This window comes from Sorex fumeus, unplaced genomic scaffold, assembly GCF_029834395.1.
Source record: "Sorex fumeus unplaced genomic scaffold, SorFum_2.1 ptg000018l, whole genome shotgun sequence".
Taxonomy (NCBI): domain Eukaryota; kingdom Metazoa; phylum Chordata; class Mammalia; order Eulipotyphla; family Soricidae; genus Sorex; species Sorex fumeus.
In genome coordinates this window covers 21,681,135-21,706,618 of record NW_026606075.1, presented here as the reverse complement: position 1 = coordinate 21,706,618, position 25,484 = coordinate 21,681,135, and the positions used below count along the sequence as shown (strand labels likewise).

Here is a 25,484-nt window from a genome sequence, read left to right as displayed (position 1 = left end):
TCCTCACCTGCGGTCAATAAAATGCCAAATGACAATTTTTAAGACCCGGTTTTACTGGGACACAAGGTCTGTCCTTCTCCTCCCCTTCCTGGGGCCTGAGGGAGCCCTGGGGGGTCTCTCTCAAGCACAGAGACACTCCTGGAGTTTCCATACCCAGAGTCCAACCATCCAAGGTTCCTCCTTGGGCTACCTGCATGGGGGAAGATGTGCTTGGAGCCTCCACGACTCCCAAATCCATTCGCTTCCCACTCGAATACGGCACGTCATAATCTAGTGATGACACATCAAGTGCAGAGCAAGTTGGGTACAGTCCCCAAGTCTCTGGTAAGTTGCGATTCAAGCCCCATGGAGGGGCGACGGTGTGAGCTGCGTCGTGTGTGTGTGTGTCTCAGAGATGCAGGCTCGACCCAGGGCACCGGCCAGTCCCCTGAGCGGCCCGGGGAGCAACCCCTAACACTGAGCCCCCAGGCTCTGTTGGGTGGATGTGCTCCCCCCGCCCCCAACCAACAACCTGCGTGAAGGGGCTGGAGTGCAGCTCAGCAACAGAGAACATGTCTCACTAGAGTGAGGTCCTGCGGTCCACCCCCAGCACCTCAACAACCAAAGAAAACTTTTAGTCAGGAGTTTGGCATTCCTTTACAGAATTACACTGCGTTTCGGCTCCATCAAAAAACTACACGGGTGCTCCAGCGTAGGATTTGCCTTTCGAGCGAGCTCCCCGTCTCTCTGCAAGCATTCTTCTAGAACTGGTGGGAGACACAGCAGAGAACAGAAAAACCAGAACTTCCCGCTAGCTGAGAGGGAGCTTCTCCTGCTGCAATGCTGGCTCCACAGACCAGTGACTGCCCCTTCAGAGTTTATTATCAGCCTTTCTGCACTGGCACCTGCCCGGGGCATGGCTATAACCAAGGCAGAAGGAAAAACAATGGTTCTCTTTTCTTTCTTTTCTTTAGGGTGTTAGGACCCACTTAGCCAGAGAACTGCCAGGACAGGTTCTGAGTAACTTAGACCTCTTCCAGGAATAAGAAAAGCTGAAAAACCAGGTGCTTTTGTCAACGATTACATCTCCGGAATAAGATTAGGTCACCGGAATGTAACTGTCAGGGACGTGGGCTGGATGTTGCGGACCAAAACAAAAATGACAAAATATATGTGCACTCTGTAGGTAATAGAAAATTCCTGAGTAATGCTTACTTGCCAAATGAAAGTATAAGAACTTGCTGAACCTACTGCATGGGGTCCTTGTTGAAGCCCGCTGCGTCAGGTGGATACTTGGACCCCAGCTAGCTGGAACAATAAACCTTGCTATGTGATTTGCACTATTGGCTTTGTTCTCTGCCCTTGACGGGTCAACTCCATACTCTAACAAGGGCAGGGGCAGAGGCTTGGGGCTTAATCTGCATTCAGGGATCACTCCTGATTGGGCTCAGAGGACCATATGGGGTGCCACGAATCAAACCTGGAAAGGCTGTGTACAAGGCAAGCAACTTAGCCCCTGTACTATCTCTCCTGTCCCCAAACCAGTGGTTTTCAGCTTTCCTGCACCAACCAGTCTTTGGACAGACCAGCATCAGTCTACAGACTGGCAATGGAGGCATGCTGCTCCACCCATGGCTATTTCAGTCATTTTCATGGTTCATTCTGACTATTCATAGTTGTTTTCTTCTTAGGAACATGAAAATCTACCCTACCTCCACCACACCCACTCACCTCAAGACTCTGAAAGCCCCTCTGTATTCATCGCTGCTCCTGAGACAGAGAACTGCAACTGCTTGTGCCATGCTGAGAACCAGGGCCTGGCAGACCATCGGGCTTCTGAACCAGGACCTTTTCCATTTCACACTGGGCCTGGCGCTGGGAAGGTCCCAGTGGTGGTAAGATTGGGGTATCCACATAATCCTATTCTTCCCAAACATCTTGGTTTGGTTTATTAATGGAGGGAGTGGTTGGGTCACATCTGGCAGTGTTTCAGGGCTCTTCCCAGCTCTGCTGGTGGGGCAGGAGGTGGTCGCTCCCAATGGTGCTGTGGTGGGATTATTTATGAGATCAAACCCACATCCTCCCATGCGTAAAATATGCTGACCCAGAATATGTGTTGACTCAGAGGTCGGAGAGATAATACGGTGTGTAGGGTGCTTGCCTTGTACTTGGCCAACCAAGGCTTGACTCCCAGCATCCTATCAGGTCCTCAAGCACCACCAGGAGTAGTACCAGAGTGCAGAGCCAGGTGGGGCCTACCTCAAAAAATTGTGCTCAGCTCTTTCTCAGGCCCCAAACCACAGATTACTTTTACCTATGTATCATTTACATTTCAAAAAGACCAGGTAGAAAAAAAAAATCATACATAGTTTAACATGGAACACACCCCACTAAATTTCCTGCCATGTTATTCTTCACTAGTGGACCAGATAGCGGTTCACACGGAGTTAATTTCAATAGACAAAAGAACTCTGGTGCCCTCAGGACAAAATCCACATCCACCATTGAAGACTCCCTCTTAGAGAGAAGGCATGCACTGCTCAGGCCTGACTCACACCAAGGCCAGCCAGGTGGGTCCACGCCAACAAGCTTCTGTCTGTGTAAATAAAGTTTTATTGGAATGCGGCCTACTCCTTTGCTGGCACATTGTTCTGGTTGCTTTCTGCTCTCCAAGGGCAGAGTTAAAGAGTTGCTAGAGAGTACAAGACTCCCAAAGCTAAAAATGTTTGCTTACTGCCTGCTTTTACAGGAAGACACCCCCCCCCACACACACACACCCCTGCGACCCCTACCCCCTCACACACTCCCCCCATCCCTGGCCAGCCTGGAGAAGGCTGAGGGACTGTGCAGAACCACCAAAGTAGAAATTAGCATCTCAAAGGCACATGACAGCTGGTGATGACTTACTCAGCAGACCAGAAGCCAGAGGAGCAGCAGGAAGCAAAGCAGCTCCTGGGATGGCTCTGTGTGTGTGTGTGTGTGTGTGTGTGCGCGCGCGCACGCGCGCGCGCGCGCGCGCACACACACACACACACACTGTTGTCTTTCCTCCTGGTCTCTAGTCAGGAAGACTCACTGCTATCCCCAAATGGAACCGAGGCTCTAAGTTGTGTGTGCTGGGTGATCTCCTGTATGATACCTTTGGAACAGCAAATTTAGTGTTTTAATTTACCTGTCAGCAAAAAACAAACAGAAAAAAAAAACCAGCAAAAAGCTTTCAGAGGGGTGGCAGGGAGATAGGCCTGTAGGTTTAAGGCTCTCTCCAGTCGGTCAGAAGCCATCAAGAGCTCTAACAGGAAAAAAAAGTCCTCACATCTGCCATGCAAACACAAATAACAGCCCAGGGAAGCAAAAATAATCCCCACACTGATGAATGTGGGCGTGTTGAGGGATAATTTTAGAATGACTCAAGATGGTAGAAACAGTCTCTCCCCAGTGCAACACCCAACCCCACCTCCACCACCCCAGCTGGGGCCATCGAGCCCTGCCCTGCTCCCAGGTCTGGGAAGAGAGAAAGACCGATTCTAATGTAAGTCACCCCAGGGTACACCACAACGTGGACACAGGACAAGGGATAGGGACACACAGGACGCCGCTCCCTTCACTGAGCCTTGAACCACACCCCTGGTCCCCCCTCCCCTCACAGTCCTGAGCTAGGGGCTCCTTTAGTACATTTACCAACTCCTGCCTTTCCCCCCACCTAAGGCCAATTATGCGCGACACACTTAGGCCCCCTGCACCAGCAGGGTCCTTGGCTCCTGTATCGAAAAGAAGGAAGGTCGGGTGGTAGATTACATGATTGGAAAATATATATATTTTTTCTTTTTTAAAAAGCATGACTCTGATTTGGAAGGGTTAGGGAAGGCCACACATGGTCGTGTTCAGGGTTGACTTCTAACTCTGGGCTTGGGGATCGCAGCCAATGAAAGAACGGGTGTAGTGCGGAGGGTCAAACAACAGGCAACGCATGCGCCTTAACCTCTGGATTATCGCTGAGACCCACTTCAGAGTACTTAACCCTGGAATCATGCTTTTCTGTTTTAATTTGGGGGCCAGAAGCTCGCCCACGCCATGCTGAAGGCTGTGCATGCTGTGTGGGTCAGAGACACTCAAGCCTGGGGCATCCAGCAGTGCTGGGGATGGAATGCATGGCCTCACACCGCAGGCCTGTGCTCCAGCCCTCCGTGCTGTCTTCCAGTCCCCACCTTCCCCAGTGTCACCACTAGAAAGAGCAGCAGGACTCAACTACTCACAGTAGCTGTACCTGGAGCACCCAGAGGTAACTGCCTCTGCGCTGAGCCTGTGCTATGCCTGGCTATTCCAGTGCTTATAATCCTGTGTTTATAATCACAGTACTGCCCCCCTCCAAAGGCAATCTCTGTCCTATTTACTGCAGAGAACTTTGAGGCCCTGTTCGCAAACAACTGTTAAACAGATGTTTTTGATGGTGACAAGTGGGGGGTCGGGTGGGGTGCTGAGGGAATTTAAAGAAACCTTAGTTCTTCTCACCCCCCTCCTGACCTCCCATAGTCAGACCAGTTCTGAAACAGGGGGTCCTGTTCACCTCCAAGGACTCCCCCAATAATTCAAGCTAACTGATCTTCCAGACCGAAGATGGGAAGGATTTTTCCTTTCTCCTAGCAGGGAGATCAAACCTCTCTGCCTGTGGTTCAGACTCAAAGAAGACTCAACAGGGTCCCTTAGTTCCTGTTTGCCTGCAGCATAGAACTGCCCCTGCCCTTCCTCTGGGAGAGGCCAGAGCACTAAGGAACGGAGTGGCTCCCTCCCAGGCGGGGGCATGGCCAGATGGAGCTCAGACTCCAAACGGGGCCTATGCAGCCTGGGAGTCACTTTGGAGAAGGGGGCGGGCTAGAATTTAAGGGGTGGGTCCTCAGGCCAGCTCCCTCAGGGCAACTCTCATTAAGCCAAACTGAGAAGCTTCCCTTAATGTTTGGCTGAGGACTAGATGTTCAATGACCCAAACCCACCCATACTCAACTTCAGAAACCGTCTGGTCCTTCCTGCCCCGCCAAGACCAAGACTCTCAGGCACAGCCATGGCCCCAGAGGCACACGGACCAAATTTGGAACCCAGCAGCTTTTGGCAGAAATCCTTTCAGACTTAATTAGTAAACTATCAGAAACCCAAAATCATGCGGCTGCTATTGCATATGTCATATGTTCTTCATAACCAGTAATAGAAAACAAATTATTTAACTGATTGTTGGGGGGAAATTCCAAATAATAATGGTGCATCTTTTGTCTAAATAATGAATGTAATCGTAATCAAAGAGTAGAGAGTTAAGTGGAAATCATCTGCCCTTGCAGGCAAGGGGAGGGGTGGGATGAGGGGTATTTTGGGGTTCTTGGTGGTGGAAAATGTGCACTGGTGAAAAGATCGTTGTTTGATCATTGTATGACCGAGACTTAAACCTGAAAGTTTTGTAACTGTTCTCACGGTGATTCAATAAATAAATAATAAAAAATAAATATTACTGAACATAACCTGCCCACACAGCCAAATCTGGCAAACTCCCCATGGCGTACCCAATATGCCGAATACCAGTAACAATGATGGGTCTCATTCTCCTAACCCTGAAAGAGCCTTGAATATGGCACTTTTTAAAAAATCTCAGGGCTAGGACAAAGGAGACGTTACTGGGGCCTGCTTGAGGCAATCGACGAACAACAGGATGAAAACGATGGAATGAGCTAAAAAAAGAAGTGTACACAGGAAGACACATGCATGCCACACATAAACTATACCCATAGAGTGAACTCAATCCTGCCAGAGAGAAAAGACTACTAAACACAGCTCTACCCAGATGAACTAAAAGCAAAGAACTCCAGAATCAAAAAACAAAGTCAGCAATGTGTGAGTGTGCTTTTAATTTTTCTGCTAATTTAACACTTGTTATAACACAGAAACATTTAAAAAAAAAAAAGTCAGCTAAGAACGAAGGAATCTGTCTGTCTACTGGGGCTTCAGTGCTTTGGAACAACCCCTGAGGCTGGGGCTCAGATACTCAGTTCTCTTGTCATGGGCGGGGAGAGAGTGAAGTTAAAGCAGCTCCAGCCTGAATACCGAGCATTCTGTCCTGGGACGAACTAACTGCACAGTGTTTACTTTATAAGACACACCAAACACAAATTACAGGCAGGCTCTACTTCATATGCAAGGCCACGGAATGAATCAATACTAGGCCTGTGCTTGCCCCTATTTTCTACTTCAACAGAGGCTCCTTGAGGCCCTTGTTCGCTGTTACAGCAGCAGGGGGAGAGGTGAGGAAGAAGTCTGCTTTGGAAGCTGCTGAGGGCCCGAGGTGAGGCCCTAGGAGGAAGCACAGTTAGCGAAGGTGTTTCTGCATTTTTGCGCAGGAAGAAGAGCAGCTCACTCCTGCCTGGTGTGACGCTATAAGGCCCTTCCTGCTTACTACTCACTTCTGGGTCTTTGTGGTTCCACACAAAAGCTGAGTCCCAGTGGTGCTATACTGAGTTACCAGAGGTTGGGTGAGTTGGAGATAGAGAAGGGCCTCTAGACCCCAGCCTGGGGCTGTGCAGGCAGCACTTGGGGGTTCCACACTGTTCCCCAACATGGGTGGATTAAGAAAATCTGGTAATATGGCAGGTAGAGCACTTGCCTTGGGTGTGGCCTAGCCAAATTTCATCCCCAGTGCCACATATGGTCCCTGGAGCCTCACTAGGAGTGGTCCCTGAGCACCATTAGATGTGGTCCCCAAACCAAAAATAGTTAGAAGGGAGAAAAAAAGAAAAAGGAAAATCCTCCTGTGTTTGGGCTGGAGAAACAGAACAGAATGCAAAGCATTTGCCTTGCACGTAGCTGACCCAGATTCAAGCCCAGGCATCCCACGTGGTCCCCTGAGCCCCACCAGAAGGAATTCCTGAGTGCAGAAGCAAAAGGAAGCCCTGAGAGTAGAGCCAACCGAGGTCCCAAAATCAGAAAAGAGAAAAGAAGAAGGAAATCCTCCTGTGTGATCTGACATCAACAGCCCTTTCTGAAACTAGGATTTAAGCTATTTGAGGAGCTGAACATCCAAATCTACCCCCTGCCTCCATACTGGGGAAAGGGTAGAGTTGAGGGAACTAGCAAATAACCGTGGTTCATGTAAGCCAACAGGCAGGGTTTCCTGGGGCCTGCCAGGTGCTGCACAGGCTGGATCTCCCTAGAGGTAGCAAACCACAATTAAATGTAAAAGAATAAAATCTCCCGCTGGCCAAAAGGACCTGCGTGGGGCCACATGGCACTCCTGCTCTGTGAAGATTCTCAGGGTCAGACACAGACCACCTGAAATCCCTGGGTGTCCCAAGAAGTTAAGAGTGGAGCTGGGGCTCCAACAATCTTTTTATATGTCCAGAAAGAAGTAACATTCTTAAAAAAAAAAAAAAAAGCAACATTCTGGGGCTGCTTCTGAGGAAACGGCCACCCTGAACCCGGTCACAACTCCACGAGAGCCAACCCGGGCAGGCTTTGGGGCCTGCTCTGCCAGGCAACAGCAGTAGCCTGGCCTGGCTGGGAGAACTGAGGCTCCCAATCCCGAGGGGGCTGATGGCTGCCCTGAGGAGGAGTGGAGAGTCCCTCAGTCACTGCTTCCTCAAAGAAAGGGACCCGGAACCTGCCAGCAGCCTGTGGGTGACATCAAAACATTTCCCAAAGAGATCAAAAGCAGGAGAACCAAGAGAAAACAATCCTTCTAAAACAATGCAGGGACCCCAAAGGCCTGCTATCAGCAACAGAGATCCCAGCAGCCTTCCCCTGCCATACAAGGACCAATTCTTCACAGCTTAAATTTAAAACAGACTCCAACAACATGGTCTGCTGCAGAGAAAGACAAATACTGTATAATTTCACTTATCTGGAATCTAAAATACTAAACAAACACAACAAGGGCTGAGGCAGGAGTGAGGCGGTGTGGAGAGCAGGGGCAAGGCCCTGGGTTCTGGGTCCAGGCGCCACATGGGCCCTGGGCTTCATGCCTAACCCCAGCACTGCTGAGTGTAGCTCCTCCCCCAATATAAACAAGCTAAACGCACAGACACAGTCTTTTCCAAAGGGTGCAATACTGCCCCCCCCACCGCACCCCACTGGAATAATTAGGGGTGGGAGGGGCACGGTTGCAGCCTCTGGTGCATCAGCAGGAAGGCCCTTGGTTCACTTGAAGGTAGATTGGAGGGGCGCACAACTTTTTTTTTTAAAAAAATCCTGAAAAAGCTGCTGTTCAACAAATAAGTTTGGGGCCCTTGGGATGCAGAGACCAGTATTAGTGATCACTAGAGGGGAAAAGGGTAATAGTGAATGAGTTGAGGGTCTACTATAGATTAGGAGCCAAGGAGGAAGGAAGGGGAGGATGGGAGGGAGGAAAGAACATCACAGGGAGAAAAAACACCAGCTGGACCCCCAATCACTAAGACCAGGTGCAATGAAATTCCTCCCTCTCCCACCTCCTAAGAAGTACATGTTTTGTTTTCAGCGAGACGCTGCAGGAGGGTCATTACAGGAACTTCCACCAGGGGCGCTAGACTGGGAAGGGAAGTTGGGTGCCTCACAGGAGCACAGAGCCCCGCTGACTTGAGGAGCAGGGCTGGAGTGATAGCACAGTGGGTAGGGTGTTTGCCTCACATGCAGCCGACCCGGGTTCAATTCCCAGCATCCCATAAGGTCCATTCATCCCATATGGTCCCCCACGCACTGCCATATGGTCTGCATCCCATATGGTCCCCCGAGCACTGCCAGGAGTTATTCCTGAGTGCATGAGCCAGGAGTAACCCCTGTGCATCACCAGGTCAGAAGGCGCTGGCTGCCCGATGAAGAGCACTGAACTGCACAGACTCCCCAGCGGCAGGGGGCTGAGAGAGACTGACTCCCGGAAGCAGTGGAGGATAGGAGATGGGTCCTAAAGACTTCCTGTGGCATCCATTTCTCTTTGACCCATTCTGTACCTCAGAGGGTCCGTGCACTTGCAGTAAAAATTACCAGGCTCGGGCTGGAGCGATAGCACAATGGGTAGGGCATTTGCCTTACACGCCGCTGACCCGGGTTCGATCCCCAGCATCCCATATGGTCCCCTGAGCACCGCCAGGAGTAATTCCTGAGTGCAGAGCCAGGAGTAGCATCGCCGGGTGTGACCCAAAAAGAAAAAAAAAAAAATACCAGGCTCTGCGCTCTGTAACCAAGTCTCCTAATTGGCTTCTTTCCTTCAGGAAGACCAAGACCCAAGATGCAATGAGGTCCCATCCCTGCCTCCCTTTTTCCCTAACAGGATCAAGAGATACAGATTCCCCGTTATAAAATAAGTCCCAGGAAGGGAAAGCAGACAGACCCCTTGCGGGCAAATCTGAACAGCTGCTAAGAATAGACGGGATGTACACATGGTGAAGACCGCCTCACATGATGTGCAAGTATCAAACCATTATGTTGAACAACTGAAATTAATATAATATTGTATGCAATTATGCAAAAAGTTTTTAAAAATTCAACAGAAGTTTGCCACAATATAAAAGATGTGTTTGGTTCTTTAAAAATTATGAAGAAGCAATGCTTGGATTAGTCTCAGGCACAACTAGCCACCCATCTCTAATGAGCAGAGACCAAGGGCCAGGCAGACAAAGACAGAAAAAAACAGATCCAAGAGGTTTCAGACTAGGTTCTACTGGGGGCTGGCACACTGGGCGCCTGGGGAGGAAGGCCAGCGCTCAGAGGTCACCCAGGACTCTGCCCTTCCTTTTCCAGAGCAGGCTTAGCTTGTGAGGCCCCAGTTTCCCGGGGAAGGTCCTTCTCCCTTCCCACATGTTTGTATGGATTCTCAGCATGCATGCCCAGCGTCTAAGTGTCATCCTCTGTCTCCAAATACTGATGTTAGTTCTGGATTTAGTGGCACACATCAGGAGGTTTCAATCGAACTCTCACTGATTGTTTATTTAAAAAGTGGGAGGGTGGTGGAGGTATTTAACTCTGAAATGGATTTTTAACCCCCCAGGCATTGGGTATCTCAAGACTTGTTCCTGTTTAAGCGGTCAAGGGCAAGAATCACCCAAGGTAAAGCAGCTCCTGTGAGTGGAGATGAGAGAGAGCCCTGGGGGAGGACAGAGCCATGGCCTGGTCCCCCAGCACGCAGAGCCTTCTCACTATGCCTGCCCAAGTTTTCATCTTGTGGGAAAGAGGGTTTTCTCAAGTGGGAAGAAGTTTGTTTCAGCACCTCCTCGCAGGTGGGAAAGAAGGAAGGTGGGGTGGTGGATTACATGATTGGAAAAAATTGTTTTTCTTTTTTTTTTTAAAGCATGACTCCAATTTGGAGGGGTGAGCGAAGGCTACACATGGCCGTGCTTAGGGTTGACTCCTGACTCTGGGCTTGGGGATCAAGGTCAATAAAAGAACATGTGAAATACAGAGGGTCAAACAGCAGGCAATGCATGTGCCTTAACCTCTGGATTATCACTGAGACCCACTTCAGAGTACTTTAACCCTGGAATCACGCTTTTTTGTTTTAATTTGGGGGCCAGGAGCTGTTGGCCTGCCTGTTGGCGTACATGAACCACGTTTATTTTCTAGTTCTCTCACCTCCACCCCTTCCCCTTCAAAGGCAAACACAGGCTGCATTTGATACCACGTTGAAGCCTAGGAAAATGGAAAGGGGGTCTGGGGGGCTTGACCTGGTATTCTGAACCCACAACCAAAGTCCCGTCTACAGTGCATGAATGCGGTGGTGCCAGGTGAGCGGCAATAACGCACTACTGTCCAGGCCCCTATGAGCAAGCACAACGTTCTCCTCTTCCCATCTTAACCTCCATATTTCCACAGGCCCACAAAGAGTGGGCGGGCAAGGGGGGGCGGACCCCAGCGGGAGCCCAGCGAGTGCCCACAAGGGGACCTTTCAGCACGGGCCCTCGGCACCGCCTGAGGATGAGGTCAGCCTCTGCTCTATAGGCCTCAAACAAGCTGACTTTGTGACCAGCTGGCGGGCTCCCTGGGAACCCCTCAGGATGGAAAGGGATTGGTTTCGCCCACAGGGTTCTCATTCCCGATGCAGGAAGCCCAGCCAAACCATTTCTAAATAAGTACATTCAGGGGCCAGGCACAGAACCACTCAGAGGAGCCTCTGTGAGGCTCAGGGCTGCCTCCTCCCTGCCAGCCCCTCCTCCCTCTGCTCTGACCTTAAGGCACACAGCACACACGCTGCTGCCGGGTTCACCTCGCTACTGCACCCTTGTGCCCGCGATCACCTCCCACGCAAGCCCCCACGGTAGATTCCCATTTACTGTCGGGGCACAGTCAAACATCTTGGCTCGGCACTGAGATTCCTGCAAGATCTGGTCACTTTCCCTGCCTGTGGCTCCCCCCCGACCCCCCCCTCCCAGCGCCTCCTCTGAGTTCTTTTTCCCCTTCTCTCCACCTACACAGCCTAATAGTGAAGAAAATACTCAGCCAAATGTCAACTCCTACCACTTCAGAGCTGGCTACCGGGGCCTGGAGGAGCAGTGCTGCCTCCAGCAGCAAGGCCGGAGTTTAAAGATCCCAGGGCCAGCCACTGCCATGGGAGCAGATGAAAGATTTCCTTGGCACAAGTTACTTCTGGCCGCCCTGTAGCTGGGTATATGCGCGAGACCCGCAAAGATGGGGTGCTGTTGGATAGTAACCCTAAATGTTTCAGGCTTCATTAGTGAATTGTCCCTTTTCCTCCTCTCAGAGAAGCTTACAATGCTCTTGTGAGCATCCCTTTTTCCCTAAGATTCTCTTTAGCTTTTCCTTTGTGTCTTACCCCTCATTGTTCCAGTTCATTAAGTCAGTCTTGAATACTTATAAGCCAAAACTTTCTGGTAATTCTAGACTTTGTAGTGCTGTGTATTTGTACCTGCTTTTCTATTTACCCTATGGCCTTTCCAAATTTTACTTTAGAGCAATATTGTTCTTTGCTTAAGCGCAAAGACTGTTAATGCTGTGCTCCTATTATTTGGTAGTTGATTGACGCTGAGATATATCTAATCCTGGGCATCCATCATAATTACTTGACTCAGGGTTCGGTTGCTGTAATTCCTAATATCCCAAATGGGAGGTCCCTCCGTGGGACTGGGATGGACCTGGGGTGAGTGGCGAAGCTACCTTGTCATCAAAGTGGGACAGCTGAAAGCATATATGTGTGGTCTTGATACAAGCTTTTATGACTGAAGTGACAGGACCCCCATGGGGAAGGACAAGCTGAACTGGCCTGAGGACTTAGTCCGGGATTTACAGTAAAAGCCTTGCTTGCTCTCAGAAAACTAAGAGCCCAAGAGAACAAAGCTTGGGATTTGTATCTCTTATTGTGTTTATCCAAACAACTTCAAGTATTGATAAGAAGCAGACCTAATTGTTTGATTAACTATTTAACTTAATTGATATATAGGACGAGGGGGAAAGAGTAAAGCAATATAGATGTCCCTGAGAGACAGCGTGTCTCCTTGAGTTAATATTCCCCAGAGAATTGTCTCTGCCGGAATGTTTTACCTCTGCAAACGATCAATCACAGGAACCATGCAGCCCTATACCTCTGACCCCTTCAGATGTTCTATAAGTATGCTCGCAGTTCTGCATTTAATGGGCCATTTTCACCTTCAGTCTGTGGTCCCCTGTCTCTTTGTTGCTCTGCTGGAGAGGCCTGGGGAGAATGGGGAGGCACACGCAGTCAGGGCAGCCCCACACTTGGTGAACTCACAGGGTGCTACCCCCAGTAAGCAACACACTAAAAAGTTGTGAGAGCAGCGTAGCCAGGAAACATGGGCCCCAGTGAGCATTTGGACCTTAACTTCCGTGCCTGACCTCAAGAGCAGCACAGCCGGCGAACTCAGTGAGCCCCAAACCTGTATGCACAGCTGCGCAGTCTGATGGTGGAACCCCAGGGAGCATCAGCGCCAGGCGTGTATGTGAGCCACAGCATCAATAAGCAAGGATGGGGAGGGAAGAAAGAGGAAAAAGAAAGAGTTGGGGTGGGAGGCACAGAACACACATGACTCAGCACCTCTGTCACCCACTTGCTGGGCAGGGATAATGACGGGGCGGACAGCAGCGATGGCCTGAGGGGACACAAGGAAGATGCTGAGAACAAACCTGGCACCCTGTGTCACCAGCTACCTGCTAGCATCTAAATACTTATCACACACATCACCTCTGCCATGAAGACCCCCAGCAACAACAGTCAATGCCTTTGCTCCTTATATGTCCTATGATCGTCAGAAGGCACAGGGACTGACTGGAGATATTAACGACTGCATACAGAGAGCAGGCCACTTACATGGTCAGCAGATTTGGTAAAGGAGTAACTAGGGGCTTATGTGTGTGCAATGCCAGGGAGTGAGCCTGGAGTGAGCTCACACATGTAAGATGTGTGGGCTGGGCCACAGCTTTAGCCCCTCAACTATTCAATTCATGATGATGAAAGTCACTTCTTAAAATATAGTCCTGTAGCTGCCAATTTATCTGTAGCTCATTTAGCAATGCTCCTGCTAGGTTCCAGAGCAAGTTATCAAGAATCTGTAGTTTCCTATTTTACTCCTTGGATCAAGGCTTCATTTCACAGACTTAAGCTTCACTAGACTTTCAAGTTGAAAAGACAAACAAATAATAAAACATTAAGAGACAGAATGGTGCCACAGACACAATGTAAATAAATTTTTATGGGGAGGGGAGTAGGTGCTATTCCTGGTAGTTGGTGGGGGGCGGGAGAGAGATTGGAGATAATGCAGCACTGAGGAGCAACAGAAGACATGCCTTCCAGTCCTCTGGGCTATCTCTCTCACCACCATCTGTACACATTGTCAGCTCCTACCAAACACAGGCTTCAAGCTAGAGGGTGTTCAGTGGCTAAAAAAAAAAAATCACTTCCCTAAGTGTGCAAATGACACTGACTCCATTGGATTCGGAAGGAATAAAGGTGATCTCTATCTGTGTCAGTTTGTTTGGAACCTAGGAGAGCAAGGACAGGGTCATTTATTGGAGGTCTCTGAAAAACCCCTACAAATTCCCCCCTTTTCCCGGTGTCTTTATCCCTTCTTTATCCCAGTGTAGACCTTTGGGTGACCAAGAGTTTACTGTGGGATGAAGAATGAAATTCTAGTAAAATGAATAATGGGTATCTGCATCAGCAACTCGTACTAGCTGCACACACGGCCAAAGAAGTGGCAGAAGATCCATTCCGATCCCTAGAATCACACACCCTGCAAGTGGCAAGTTCACAAAAGGAGAAATCCCCCTAAAGCCCGCCGTGGGATTATCTAAGCTGCACCATCTCTCTCAGAGGCTGAAAGTACAGGCTTAAACAGACACTACATGGCAGTTCTAGTCACAGCAAAGGTTTCTGCAGTGCACAAGAAACTCGGGCTGAAATAGAAACTGAACCTACTGAGAGGGCGAGAATATTCACTCGCACCAGGCATCTCACAGAGAGCTAATATGGGAGGTACTCAAAAAACTCCACCACCACAACAAAACAAGCCCTTTAAAAAAAATTAGCAGGAAAGGTGAGGAACAGATACTTCTTCAAACAAGTCACAGGGATGGCCAACAGCCATCAGCAGCACTGATTATGAGGGAAATGCAAATCAAAATAACTATAGCACCAGTGAAAAGGGAAAATCAAAATAACAATAGCACCAGTGAGAAAGGCATATATCATATCAGATATATCATATCAGAAACAAGTGCTGGCAGGGATGTGGTGAAAAGCCAACCCTCATTCACTGCTATGGGGATGTCATCTGGTTTGGCCTCCATGGGAAATGGTAAAAATTTTGAGATATGCTGGCCTCTATCCCAAGAGTACAAAATAGATATATGCACATCTGTGTTCACTGCAACACCATCTACAATAGCCAAGATCTGAGAATAACTCAAATGTCCACAGACAGATGAGTGGATAAAGGTATCATGGTTGTACATACACAACAGAGTACTACACTCAGCTGTAAGAAAAGATGATTGCCTTTCGCCACAATGTGGAGAAAATGAGACAGTGTTATGTCAAGTAAAGTAAGTCAGAAGTAGAAGGACAAATGCGGGATGATCTCACTCGCATGTGGTCAGCAAGGAAACAAAGCACAGGACCGCACAGTGCCCAATGGAAACAGACCCTTGGGCTCCGACAACAGAACTGAGGTTATGGAATGGGGTAGAACAGAAATGACTCACGAACAATGATAAAAGGAGGATCTTAGCCACTTCGGTGGTGCAGCAATTTTGTACACCAAGATTATAACCATCAACACCAGAACCAGCGAGCCAGTCCAGAAGGTAAGGTGCTTGCATGCAGCTGACCCCAGTTTGACCCCTGCACCACATGATCCCCTGAGCACCATCATAAGTGTGACCCCTGAGCATAGAATAAGAAGCCCTGAGAATCACATTTAAACTGCCAGCTTCCCCCCTCCCTCCAAAAGTTAACACAATTGCAACCATAGCACTGTAGCACTGTCCTCCCCTTGTTCATGGGTTTGCTCCAGCGGGCCCAGTAATGTCTCCACTGTGAGACTTGTTGTTACTGTGTTTGGCATATTGTAACCATATTACCTCAAAAACAAAATATTACAAAGACTGCTGCTGAGATACTAAGAGTTATTGTTATGATAAAGGAGAAGTACAGGTGCCAGAGTGCTGCTACATCATGGAGGGCACTTGCCTTGCACCTAGCCAAGCTGGGTTTCATTCCCAGCACCACATATGGTCCTCCATGCCCTGACAGGAATGATCCCTAAGTACAGGGCCAGGAGTAAACCCTGAGAATAGCTGGGTGCTGACACGCCCCACCACACACACACACACACACACACACACACACACACACACACCCCTCTAAGACTATACACCGAATTGGGAACTATAAAGGGGAGATCAAAAGGGAGGAATAAGTTTAGTTTCTTAGAAGCTTTTCTTCTTTTTTTTTTTTAACTGATTTAACTCTGTCATTCCATCAAGTAGCAAAATGCAGAAAGCCCATCATGGATTGCAAACAGGAACAATGGGCTGGGGACCTAAAGGTGGCTGAAAATGACAGATTGCTTCATGAAATCGCTTCTTTCCTGGCTTCTGTAACAATGCTTGCTTCGCTGCACTTTTGTGGACTTACAGGCGCCAGGATGTGGTCCCGGTGAGCTAAACTAATTCTTCAGGTGCTTACGAGACTGACCGGGACATCAGGATGTGGTTTTCCCTAATAAAAGACCAGTGCTTCTGCTGGAAGGCTGCTGCCCTGCCTTGCAGGACAGCCTGCCAGCTGGTGCCAACAAAGACACCCCCAAATTCTAATTTTTGGGGGGGCATGGTCTCCAGTGGTCTTTTGATCGCTACCCCACAACGAAACAGCTGCAAACAAGGCAAAGCAAAAAGCACATAATCCAGACATAAGCCTCCTCCATGGAAAGCGGCAGACTGCACCCAAACTAAACGGGGGTTGGGGGGGAGGGGGAAACACAGGCCTGGCCTACCTGCTCGGCAGATCTCTCTTCAGAGACTTCAGGAAAGTTCAGGAACGTTTCAGGAGAGGCAGCACACCCTAGCTCTGTGTGTTTGTCAGCACATCACCAAGCCTGCACATTTTCTGCACCCCCGAGTCAGACATGGAGGCAAGAAAAAGTGAAAGGTGCAAACTTACATGCTCCCGCATCTCCTTAGCCACGGTCTCGGACATCATGATGCAGCAGAGGATGACGACCAGGATGAAGTACAGCGCATACATGAAGCGGGTGCCCCGGGACTGCCGGATCTTGGGGCAGCAGCCACAGCAGAGGGAGCAGCCTGCAGTCCCACAGCAGCAGGCCAGCTGGAAGAAAGGAGAAAGAGAACCAAGGTCAGCCTCTGGGCTCCATTGTGGGACAAACCCCGGAACCCAGCCTCCTACGATCCGACCCTGCAGGCCACCTACCATTCTCCTGGAGCATCCTGCTCCCAGGGCAGAGGGGAGCTGGTCAGTGTCAGGAACAAAGCTTTTGTCAGAACCGGTCTGAGACTGTGCTGAGTGACTCGCACACATGCATCATGGCTTGGAAGATGCTCAGTAATTAAACAGGAAAGGCAGAGTTCCCCGTGAAGCACTGTAATCACTACTCACACACCAAACAAAAGAGTTTTGGGATCAGCTGAGAGCAAGAGGAGATGCCAAGAACTGGGGGTTTGGGGGGGGGGCGGGGGAGGGAAGAACAAATGGAGACAGGAAGAAAGAGGAAACATGAATGTGGGCCCAAGAAAGGGACTTGCCCTAACTCCAGGAGCCTAGATATGAAATAGCCCAGAAACCCAGTGCCTCGCAGTGTTGAGGAAACTATGCATGTCTGCATCCATCCGTCTCTGCAGGAAGTAAAAGTGCATAGCTTGAAGCTCAAAAAGAATTGGTACCTCTTGCACACTCACTGTTTACCAGAGTTATACCCACATGGTGAGCTTTTAGGTAGGTGAGTGCAGCAGGACTGGGTTTTGTTGGTCGGTGCTACTAGACTAAATCAAGGATTATCACCTCAAATGGGGATTCCGTTGTCAGGTGTGGGTCTGTTGTGATTGCTTTTCTTTTTTAAAGCATCTACTTGGGAGCTGGACAGTTAAATAATAAGCTGAGTGTACACACTGCAGGAGGCCCAGGTTCAAATCCTGGCACCACATGGTCCCTTAAGCACCATCCAGAGCAAGCCCAGGGCACATAGCTTAGAGCAGACCTGGGCCACACCAGGTGTTAAATCCCCATCCCTCCCCTCATCCACTCATCAACTGTGTCAACTGGAACAAATGCACTCAAGTGTGGGAGAGCTGATACTGGGGCAACTGTGTACATGTAGGGTATATGTGTCTTCCTCTCAAGTTTGCTAGGAACCTAAAACAACTCTTTAAAAATTGTTTTAAAAATCAAATGAACAAGAATTCTAGGGGTTAGAATGCCTGCCTTGCTACTGTATGATCTTAAGTTCAAATCCCAGGTGTCCCACATGATCCCCCTGCCTGGGCAGGAGTGGCCTCTGGGCACTGTTGGAATTAGAGGAAGGAAGGAAGGAAGGAAGGGAGGGAGGGAGGGAGGGAGGGAGGGAAGCAGGGAGGGTGGGTGGGAGGGAAGCAGGGAGGGAGGGAAGCAGGGAGGGAGGGATGAACAAAATAGTATGACTCAAGAAATGAATGCTGAATCAATAACGAACAGTAATAACGTAAAAACTCTAAAAAGAGGTTGACAACTCTATCCCGCAAAGCCAGGAGCACCAGCTACAAGCTGCATCCTGAATTTCTCATCCCAACATCTTATCACAAATACCACACACTCTCCTTTCCACAATTATCACACATTCAAGAGAAACCCAAGATAAACTCTGCAGGGAGCAATGCTTGCAATTCTTCAAAAAGTTTTTCCTGGGGCTGGAGCAGTAGTACAGTGCGTAGGGCACTTTCCTTGCACATGATTCACCCAGGTTCAATCCCCGCACCCTGCATAGTCCCCTTAAGTGCTGTCTGGAGTGATCCCTGAGCACAAAGCTAGTACTAAGTTTCAAAGCACAGCCAGGTGTGGCCCAATAGCCAAAAGAAAAAAAGCTCTTCCTGCATGATACATAAACCAGGATACAGAGATTCAGGTACAAATTATTCACGGGTAAACTAAGACTCTTACCCAGTTACATCAAGACTGAATTAATAAATTCTGGACTCTGTGTCACAGAACAGAGTCAGGAATGGGGCAGAGGGGAAGGGGGGTGGGGACCAGTTTTGTGGGCTGAATTGTGCCCTGCCCCTTTCTTATGTTAAGTCCTAACCTCAGAATGTGACTGCACTTGAAAACTAAAAGGTAAGTTGGTTAAATAAGGTCATTGGGGACAGGCCCTACTGCCACCTAAGGTATCTTTCCTGTCAAAAGGGGAAGTGAGCACACCCATACTGAGCAGACCATGAGAAGGTACCACCTACACATAAACTGTAGAGAAAGAGAGAAAAATCCATCTATAGGAGAAGTCGGAATAATGACAAAACCATCAAAATATCCCCAAGCACCCGTGGTACCCCAAGCTCCCAACCCCCCCCCAAGCGCAGTCTGTGGTGTGCAAGTACAGTGTGACTGCAACACAGTCACAGCTTTCATCGACAAGCGAGGCCCTGGCATCACCATGAATCACGTTCCCTTCACTCCACTGAGGAGAAGAAACCAGTGCGAACTACACTTGTGTCACAAGAATTGGCCCAAACACAGTTCGCATAATTGAATTTTAGCGCTTGGGGTGTTTTAGGGTTTTGTTTGCTTTTGCAGTGCCAGGAATCAAACCCAGGGCCTCATACATGCAAGGCAAGCGCTCTACTGCCACATCCCTGGCTAGCACTTAGTTTTTGTTGGCTTTGGTTTTAAAACTACACCCAGTGGTGTGTGGGGGGGTGGGGGGGGAAGGGAGGGGAATACTCCTCCTGGACCGGTGCTCAGGGGTCATTTCCAGCAGTGCTCAGGGGACCAGACCATGCTGGGGAGCCAAGCTAGACCTCCCCGATGCAAAGCACATACTTCAACCGGCTGTGCTCTCTCACTCCAGTCTCAGCGCTTCAGTTGCTCAAATGTAAATCCCCCAGCAAAGTGGAGAACACCCGTGGCGAAGCAGTTACTCCCCCAGCGTCCTGGAGAGCCAACTTGGCATGAGTGTCTCCAAACTGTGAAAGGGAAGAAGCTTCAAAACTGTCATTTCCCTCTGCTCAGTCCCTTTTCCTGGAAAGGCAGGCACAAGCCGAGCAGGGGGGAACACAAGACAAGGTTCGGGTCAGCTACAGCAAGTCCCCTTTTTACATGGTGGGGACAAGGGGCAGCAAGAGGTTCCAATTTGTTCTTGAAACACACTGGGCAGAGTGCAGGAGCTACTACCCCCAGCTCCGTTTCGGGGACCACGCAGTGCTGGGGATCAAACCGTGGGCTCCAGGTTTCTTTGTACTACCTCTCCAGCTCTCAAAATGTCACCACACCTGGTGGTGCTCAGGGATCACTCCTGGCTCAGGGACCATATGTGATGGTACTGAGGATCTAACAGGGGCCGGTCACTTGCTACTAAGTAAGCAAGTGCCTTAACTCCTTGACTATCTCTCCAGCACCTCAAAATGCTCTATTCAAATAGACGATATTCGCTCTCCTTTTCAAAGTGCTTAGCATTCCACATCTCTACGAAACCTTTGGTTCTACTCCTACGGGCGTCCAGGCCCACTTTCCTTCTCCTTTGAGCACCTGTGGTGAGCCAAGAGATCATGAGCAACTGATGCCCCTTTGATGCTCTAATTCATTTAGATTCTGAGCCCCACAACCAACATGTTGTGGGCGGGTGGCTCATCCTCACTCCAAATCCGCTTCTCCTGGGCCCAACACAGATAGATGCCTTCCTGCAGACACCAGTAGGCTGCCTGTGACACAGTCACCAGCATCCCGGTGGCCAGCTCGGCCCTGGACTGCGAGCAGAGCAGAGTCTCACTCTTCCCAGGAAGCTGGGAACAAGTGCACATGATTCCTCTCGTCACACAGCCAGTGCTGGGGGCGGGGGGGAACGACAATTCCGACTATGTGTGTTTTAAGAAAATTCCACACACGTTAAGCATGGCCTGCTCTGCTGGCTGGCCTGGGCCTTGTACGGTGGATTTCTCACACACAAAAAAACAGGAAGTCTTCAACAAACAGGGTGGAGAAGTTCTAGGAGAGATGAACCTAAAGTGAACCCAGGTTCGTTTTTTTTACTTCTTCTTTGGCTTTTTGGGTCTGATAACAAGATTTCATTCAACCTCGGCTGGGATCTCCCATGAGGGAATCAATCCAACAGAAACATACTCAAGTCTTCTTGAATAGAGAAACCTATTCAAGGTGCATGAACCCTAGTACCTTGCTAACGATAACGTCTTATGACTAGGATCATTCTTCTCTTGTACCTCTCCTTACAAAGCTGAGGGCAAGGCTCTGTAAGGGTAGTCAGGGAGCTAGGAAGTGGCAGAGCCAGGATCTGGTCAGCATTTTGCCAGCCGCTCCTGGCATCCAAATAAACAGGCTATCCCATGAGAGTCTCTGAGAGTGGACTGAAACCCTGGCATTTTCCTGAACATAGAACACTGGCTGCATGGGAAAGTGGGGGCACGAGAGGAGGCAGTTTTTCTCTCCTGTCCCTGGGTGTAAAGTCAGTAAGCACGCAACAAACAAAGCAACTCACACAGCCATTGCCTCCTTTCCCAGGCTGTCTCTGGCCTCAATGGACCTGGATGGCTTCCCTAAGAACACTGATCCAAGCACCAAGAGCTACCCATTCGGCAGGCGCTACTCCCAATCCCCCGGAAACAAGCCAGACATTCATTCCCTCGGCTGACAGTCACTCTATTTCACACCGCTGTGTGGGGTCAATTCCGAGGAATATTGCAAGAAACAGGATGCAAAGACAAGCACAAGAATGTCCATCTAGGGAGCAGACAGAGAGTCAATGGGCTGGGTAAATGAGAGTCAATGGCTTGCAGGAGGAAACTCGATCCCCAGCATCATCTGGCTCCCCAAACAGGAGCTGGGAGTAGCCACTGAGCACCACTAGAAGTGCTCCAAAACCCAGAAAACAAGAGTGTTCATCTAGGGCTGGGGATGTGGCTCAGTGGCAACGCACACATCTTGTATGCATGAGATCTGGGTTTGATCCCTAGGAATATCCATCTATTTTCTACTTAGTCTAGATAGAAGAAAAAGAGTACTCTATTACAAGGCACTAGATCTCGAGAGAATTCAGAGGGTAGGCACTTGCCTTCTACACAGATGAACTGGGTTCAATCCCCAGAAACCCATATGGTCCCCCAAGCACCGCTAGGAGTAATTCCTGAGCATAGAGCTAGGAGTAAGCCATACGTGTGGTCCAAAAACAAACCAAAAAAATAAAAGGACTATCACTAAAATCATTCAAGATTTTTTAAAGCTTTTTTTAAAATTTTAGGCACTGTGACTTATAATACTGTCAATGATAGGGTTTCATACATGGACTATTTCAACACCACACTCTCCACCAACACCCCCCAATATACCCCACACTATCCCTACTGTGGTAAGCTCAGTTCTCTAGGCCAGTGGTCCATTCATAATTAAAGAATGAACCCACCAAAATGATTATGCAGATGACACAGGAAAGGCTTACTGAAAATAGAGTCTGAAACACTTGGGATACAAATATAACAAGAACCAGATCAACAACAACAAAAATATCCTCGTTCCCCTATGTCAATAGCAGTTCACAGAGCGGCAGGGCTGGGAGGGACTATGCTTTCCTTTATTTTCTCAACTCTGAAACATGCATGGAGCTTATAATTAGAAAAGCATTACAAGTATCTGTTTTGAAAGAAATCAAAACATTCTGTGTGTTACCTCATAGGTAGTAAGACCTCACATCCCTGCCCAGCACATCAGCCAACTAGCAGATGAGATGTACTTCAAAAAACAGCCAGGGAGAACAACCACTGTAAAGAATACTACAATCTCTATCCTTGTGAAAATCTCAAAGAGTCAAGATACATATCTCAGTGTCAGAGTATACATTTTGTATGTATGAGGTCCTGGGCTTGATCATCAGGGGAAAAGGTATCAGGGAAAGGGTAAGGGTGAGGGGAAGAGAGCAAGAGGAAGAGACAAAAAAAAATTACGACTGCAGTACAGCATTTACAAAACTGACTCAGAGGCTGGAGCAATAGCATAGCGGGCAGAGTGTTTGCCTTGCACGCGGCCGACCCGGGTTCAATTCCCAGCATCCCATAAAGTCCCCCAAGCACCACCAGGAGTAATTCCTGAGTGTAGAGCCAGGAGTAATCCCTGTGCACTGCTGAGTGTGACCCAAAAAGCAAAATAAATAAATAAATAATAACTAAGTCGGGGGGCTGGAGAGATAGTATAACGATGGTCAGGGCAATGGTCTTGAAAACTGGCAGCCCAGGTTTGACATGCAGCACTTCACATGGTCTCCAGAGCCCCACGATAGAGAATATCTCTGAGATGGGAGCCAGGAGTAAGCCCTGAGCACTGCCAAGTGTGATTCTTGCCCTCCACTTCCCTCCCAGCCCTCCCCCCACAAAAAAAAAAAAAAAAACTGAACACAAAAATGAGCTTTCTGCCAGAGAGATGTCTCTGGACCACAATTATTTAAAGTTTTAGACATCCTATACTATTCATAATAAGCGAGACAAAATAAAGTATTTAGCATCTGCTTGTGGGGTAGGCTTTAGGGGTGGTGAGAAAATTCGAAATAATGGTGGAGGGAAGGGGTAATGGTAGTGGGACTGGTGTTGAAATACTCAATGTAATCAATTACTGGAAATAACTTTAGGAAAATAAAATTTAAAAGAAGTAAAAAAATATTTTAATAAGCTTTCATAATTCCATTCTATCAGTTCCACATTTTTCTTGAAGTCAGAGATTCCTTTCAAACCATGGGATGTCCTGAGAGAGACAACAGAGCGTGTGGGTGGAAAGAGGCTACCAACAGGAGGTTCTCACAGGTTCCAGCCAGTAAGAGCCCTCCATCCCTCCAGCCAACAGCAGTTCCAGGAAAGCAGTGGGGGTCAAAGGTCACTGTCCTCCTTAGGGACACTCAGCGCCCAAGTCTGAGCCAGAAGCCAGCTGGGGCTGGAAGCAACTGACTACTCTCTGCCTTTGCAGCCTCACGCCCACGTTAGGATCCCTCTGGGCAGCTGGGTTTGGAGCTAGCTGGAATTCTCTGTTTCCAGACAGTGGCTGGATGCTGAGGCCTTCCACTACCTTCTCCTCTATTCGCAGCCCTTCCAGAAAACAACTCACCGTGAGAGGCAGGAGAGAAGTTCCTAGGTAGACCCTAGCCATGTGTTCCCCGACCCCACATCCCCATACCCACCATCTGCCTAAAGCATTCATGGCCCCCAGTACCACCAGGGCAGGGGGCTACTAAGATCACAGATCATAGGGTTACATGTGAAAGAAAATCTCTAAGGTCTAACAACACCCAAAAGGAAAGAGAGAACAAAAGGGAATGCCCTGCCACAGAGGCAGGGTGGGATGGGGGGATGGGTATGGGAGGGATACTGGGATCCATGGTGGTGGAAAATGGGCACTGGTGGACGGATGGGTACTTGATCATTGTATAATCGAAACCCAAGCACAAAAATTTGTAAATCTGCAACTGTACCTCATGGTATTTCACTACAAAAAAAAAAAAAAATTAAAAAAGAATTAAAAAAAAATATCTCTAAGGTCTAAGGCCACGAGGTAAAGTGCCCTCTCGGCAACAAACTTCTAATGGGGCCATCGTGATTTGGTTTTGGTTTTGGGGGAGGGTTTTTTTTTGGGGGGTGGGGGGGAGGTACTGGCCACACCTAGCAGTACTCAGGGCTTATTCCTGGCTCTGTGCTCAGAAATTATTCCTGGTGCAGCTCAAGGAACCCTTCTGGGGTGTGTGGGATGGAACAGGATGAGTTGTGGGCACGGTAAGCACCTCAACTTCTGGCCTATTTCCCCGGACCACATTCTTTAGAGCCGACTTTGCTAAGTTCAGAACAGTGACCTTCAGGGCTGCACACACAGTTGGGGGGGGGCGGGGGGCGGGGGGCATGGACATGCTCAGGGAAACGAACGTTTAGACCAGCACCTTGAGTTGGTGCTGGGAGATGGAGGTTCCAGTGTCTCAGAACCTGAGCGGGTACGCTCAAAGTGCTGATACCAGCAGCCTGGCCAGAGCAGACACCAATAGACAAAGGCTGCTGGGCGTCGTCTCCCTCTGTGATGAAGAGTCAGAGTCACTGAGTCAAGGGCAGGCTGAGAGGGTCTTTTCCCTGAGAAGCCCTTCCGCCCCTCCCCCACTCTAGGATGGGGCTGTCAGAAGGTTTCCAGGGCAGAGGCCGAGAAACCTGCAGTCAGGCCCGGGCAGAGGGAGTCACTGGCCTGAGGGTAAGGGAAGTGGGGGTAACGGGGTCTGCTGGAGGTGGGCTGGGGAGGCCAGAACAACCTTCCCCAGCCATCACCGGGGCCAGCAGCAAAGAGGGGGGCATCACACCCCAGGGTTCCCCACAGCTGGTAGGCAGAGCAAGGCCAATTCGTTCCCTCTCTAGTTGCTAATTACCTCATCTGTAAAATGGGGGTAAAAATATCTACTTCTCAGGGCTCTTGGGAGGAGTCCATGGGCACCGAGCGTGGCACCAGGCACTCCAGAGAGCCACCTGGTCTCAGCAGCCACATCTAGGTCCCACGCGGTCCTGGAAGGATTGGGGTACAGATTCAGATGTAACTCCAGGGTGCTGTTTGTTTGTTTAAAGGGGAGGGGTGCAAAGTGATTTTTTTTTCTGGAAAGGGAAAGTAAGCCAAGTAAGTTAGGGGGATCTGCTGGATATAACTGTAGCCATCTCTTCCTCCCCTCACAAAAGCCGATACTCATGGGGGACAAATGGAGAAGTACAGGTCATTAACAACAGTTAGTAATACGGCTAACCGCATTTCCATTGTCAGCACTAACACAGGAGCTAAGGACACTTTTCTCAATAAAATCCCAGGATCCGAACCC

General features: G+C 49.2%; 1 protein-coding gene across 1 annotated transcript in view; it reads right to left on the bottom strand.

Annotated features, from left to right (window-relative positions):
• Positions 1 to 25,484, bottom strand: part of SERINC5 (serine incorporator 5) — a 102,946-nt gene that overhangs the window by 38,927 nt on the left and 38,535 nt on the right. The window contains exon 2 of the mRNA XM_056112587.1: positions 16,613 to 16,780. Coding sequence (XP_055968562.1) covers positions 16,613 to 16,780 — 168 coding nt within the window. The remainder of the gene's footprint in view (positions 1 to 16,612; positions 16,781 to 25,484) is intronic.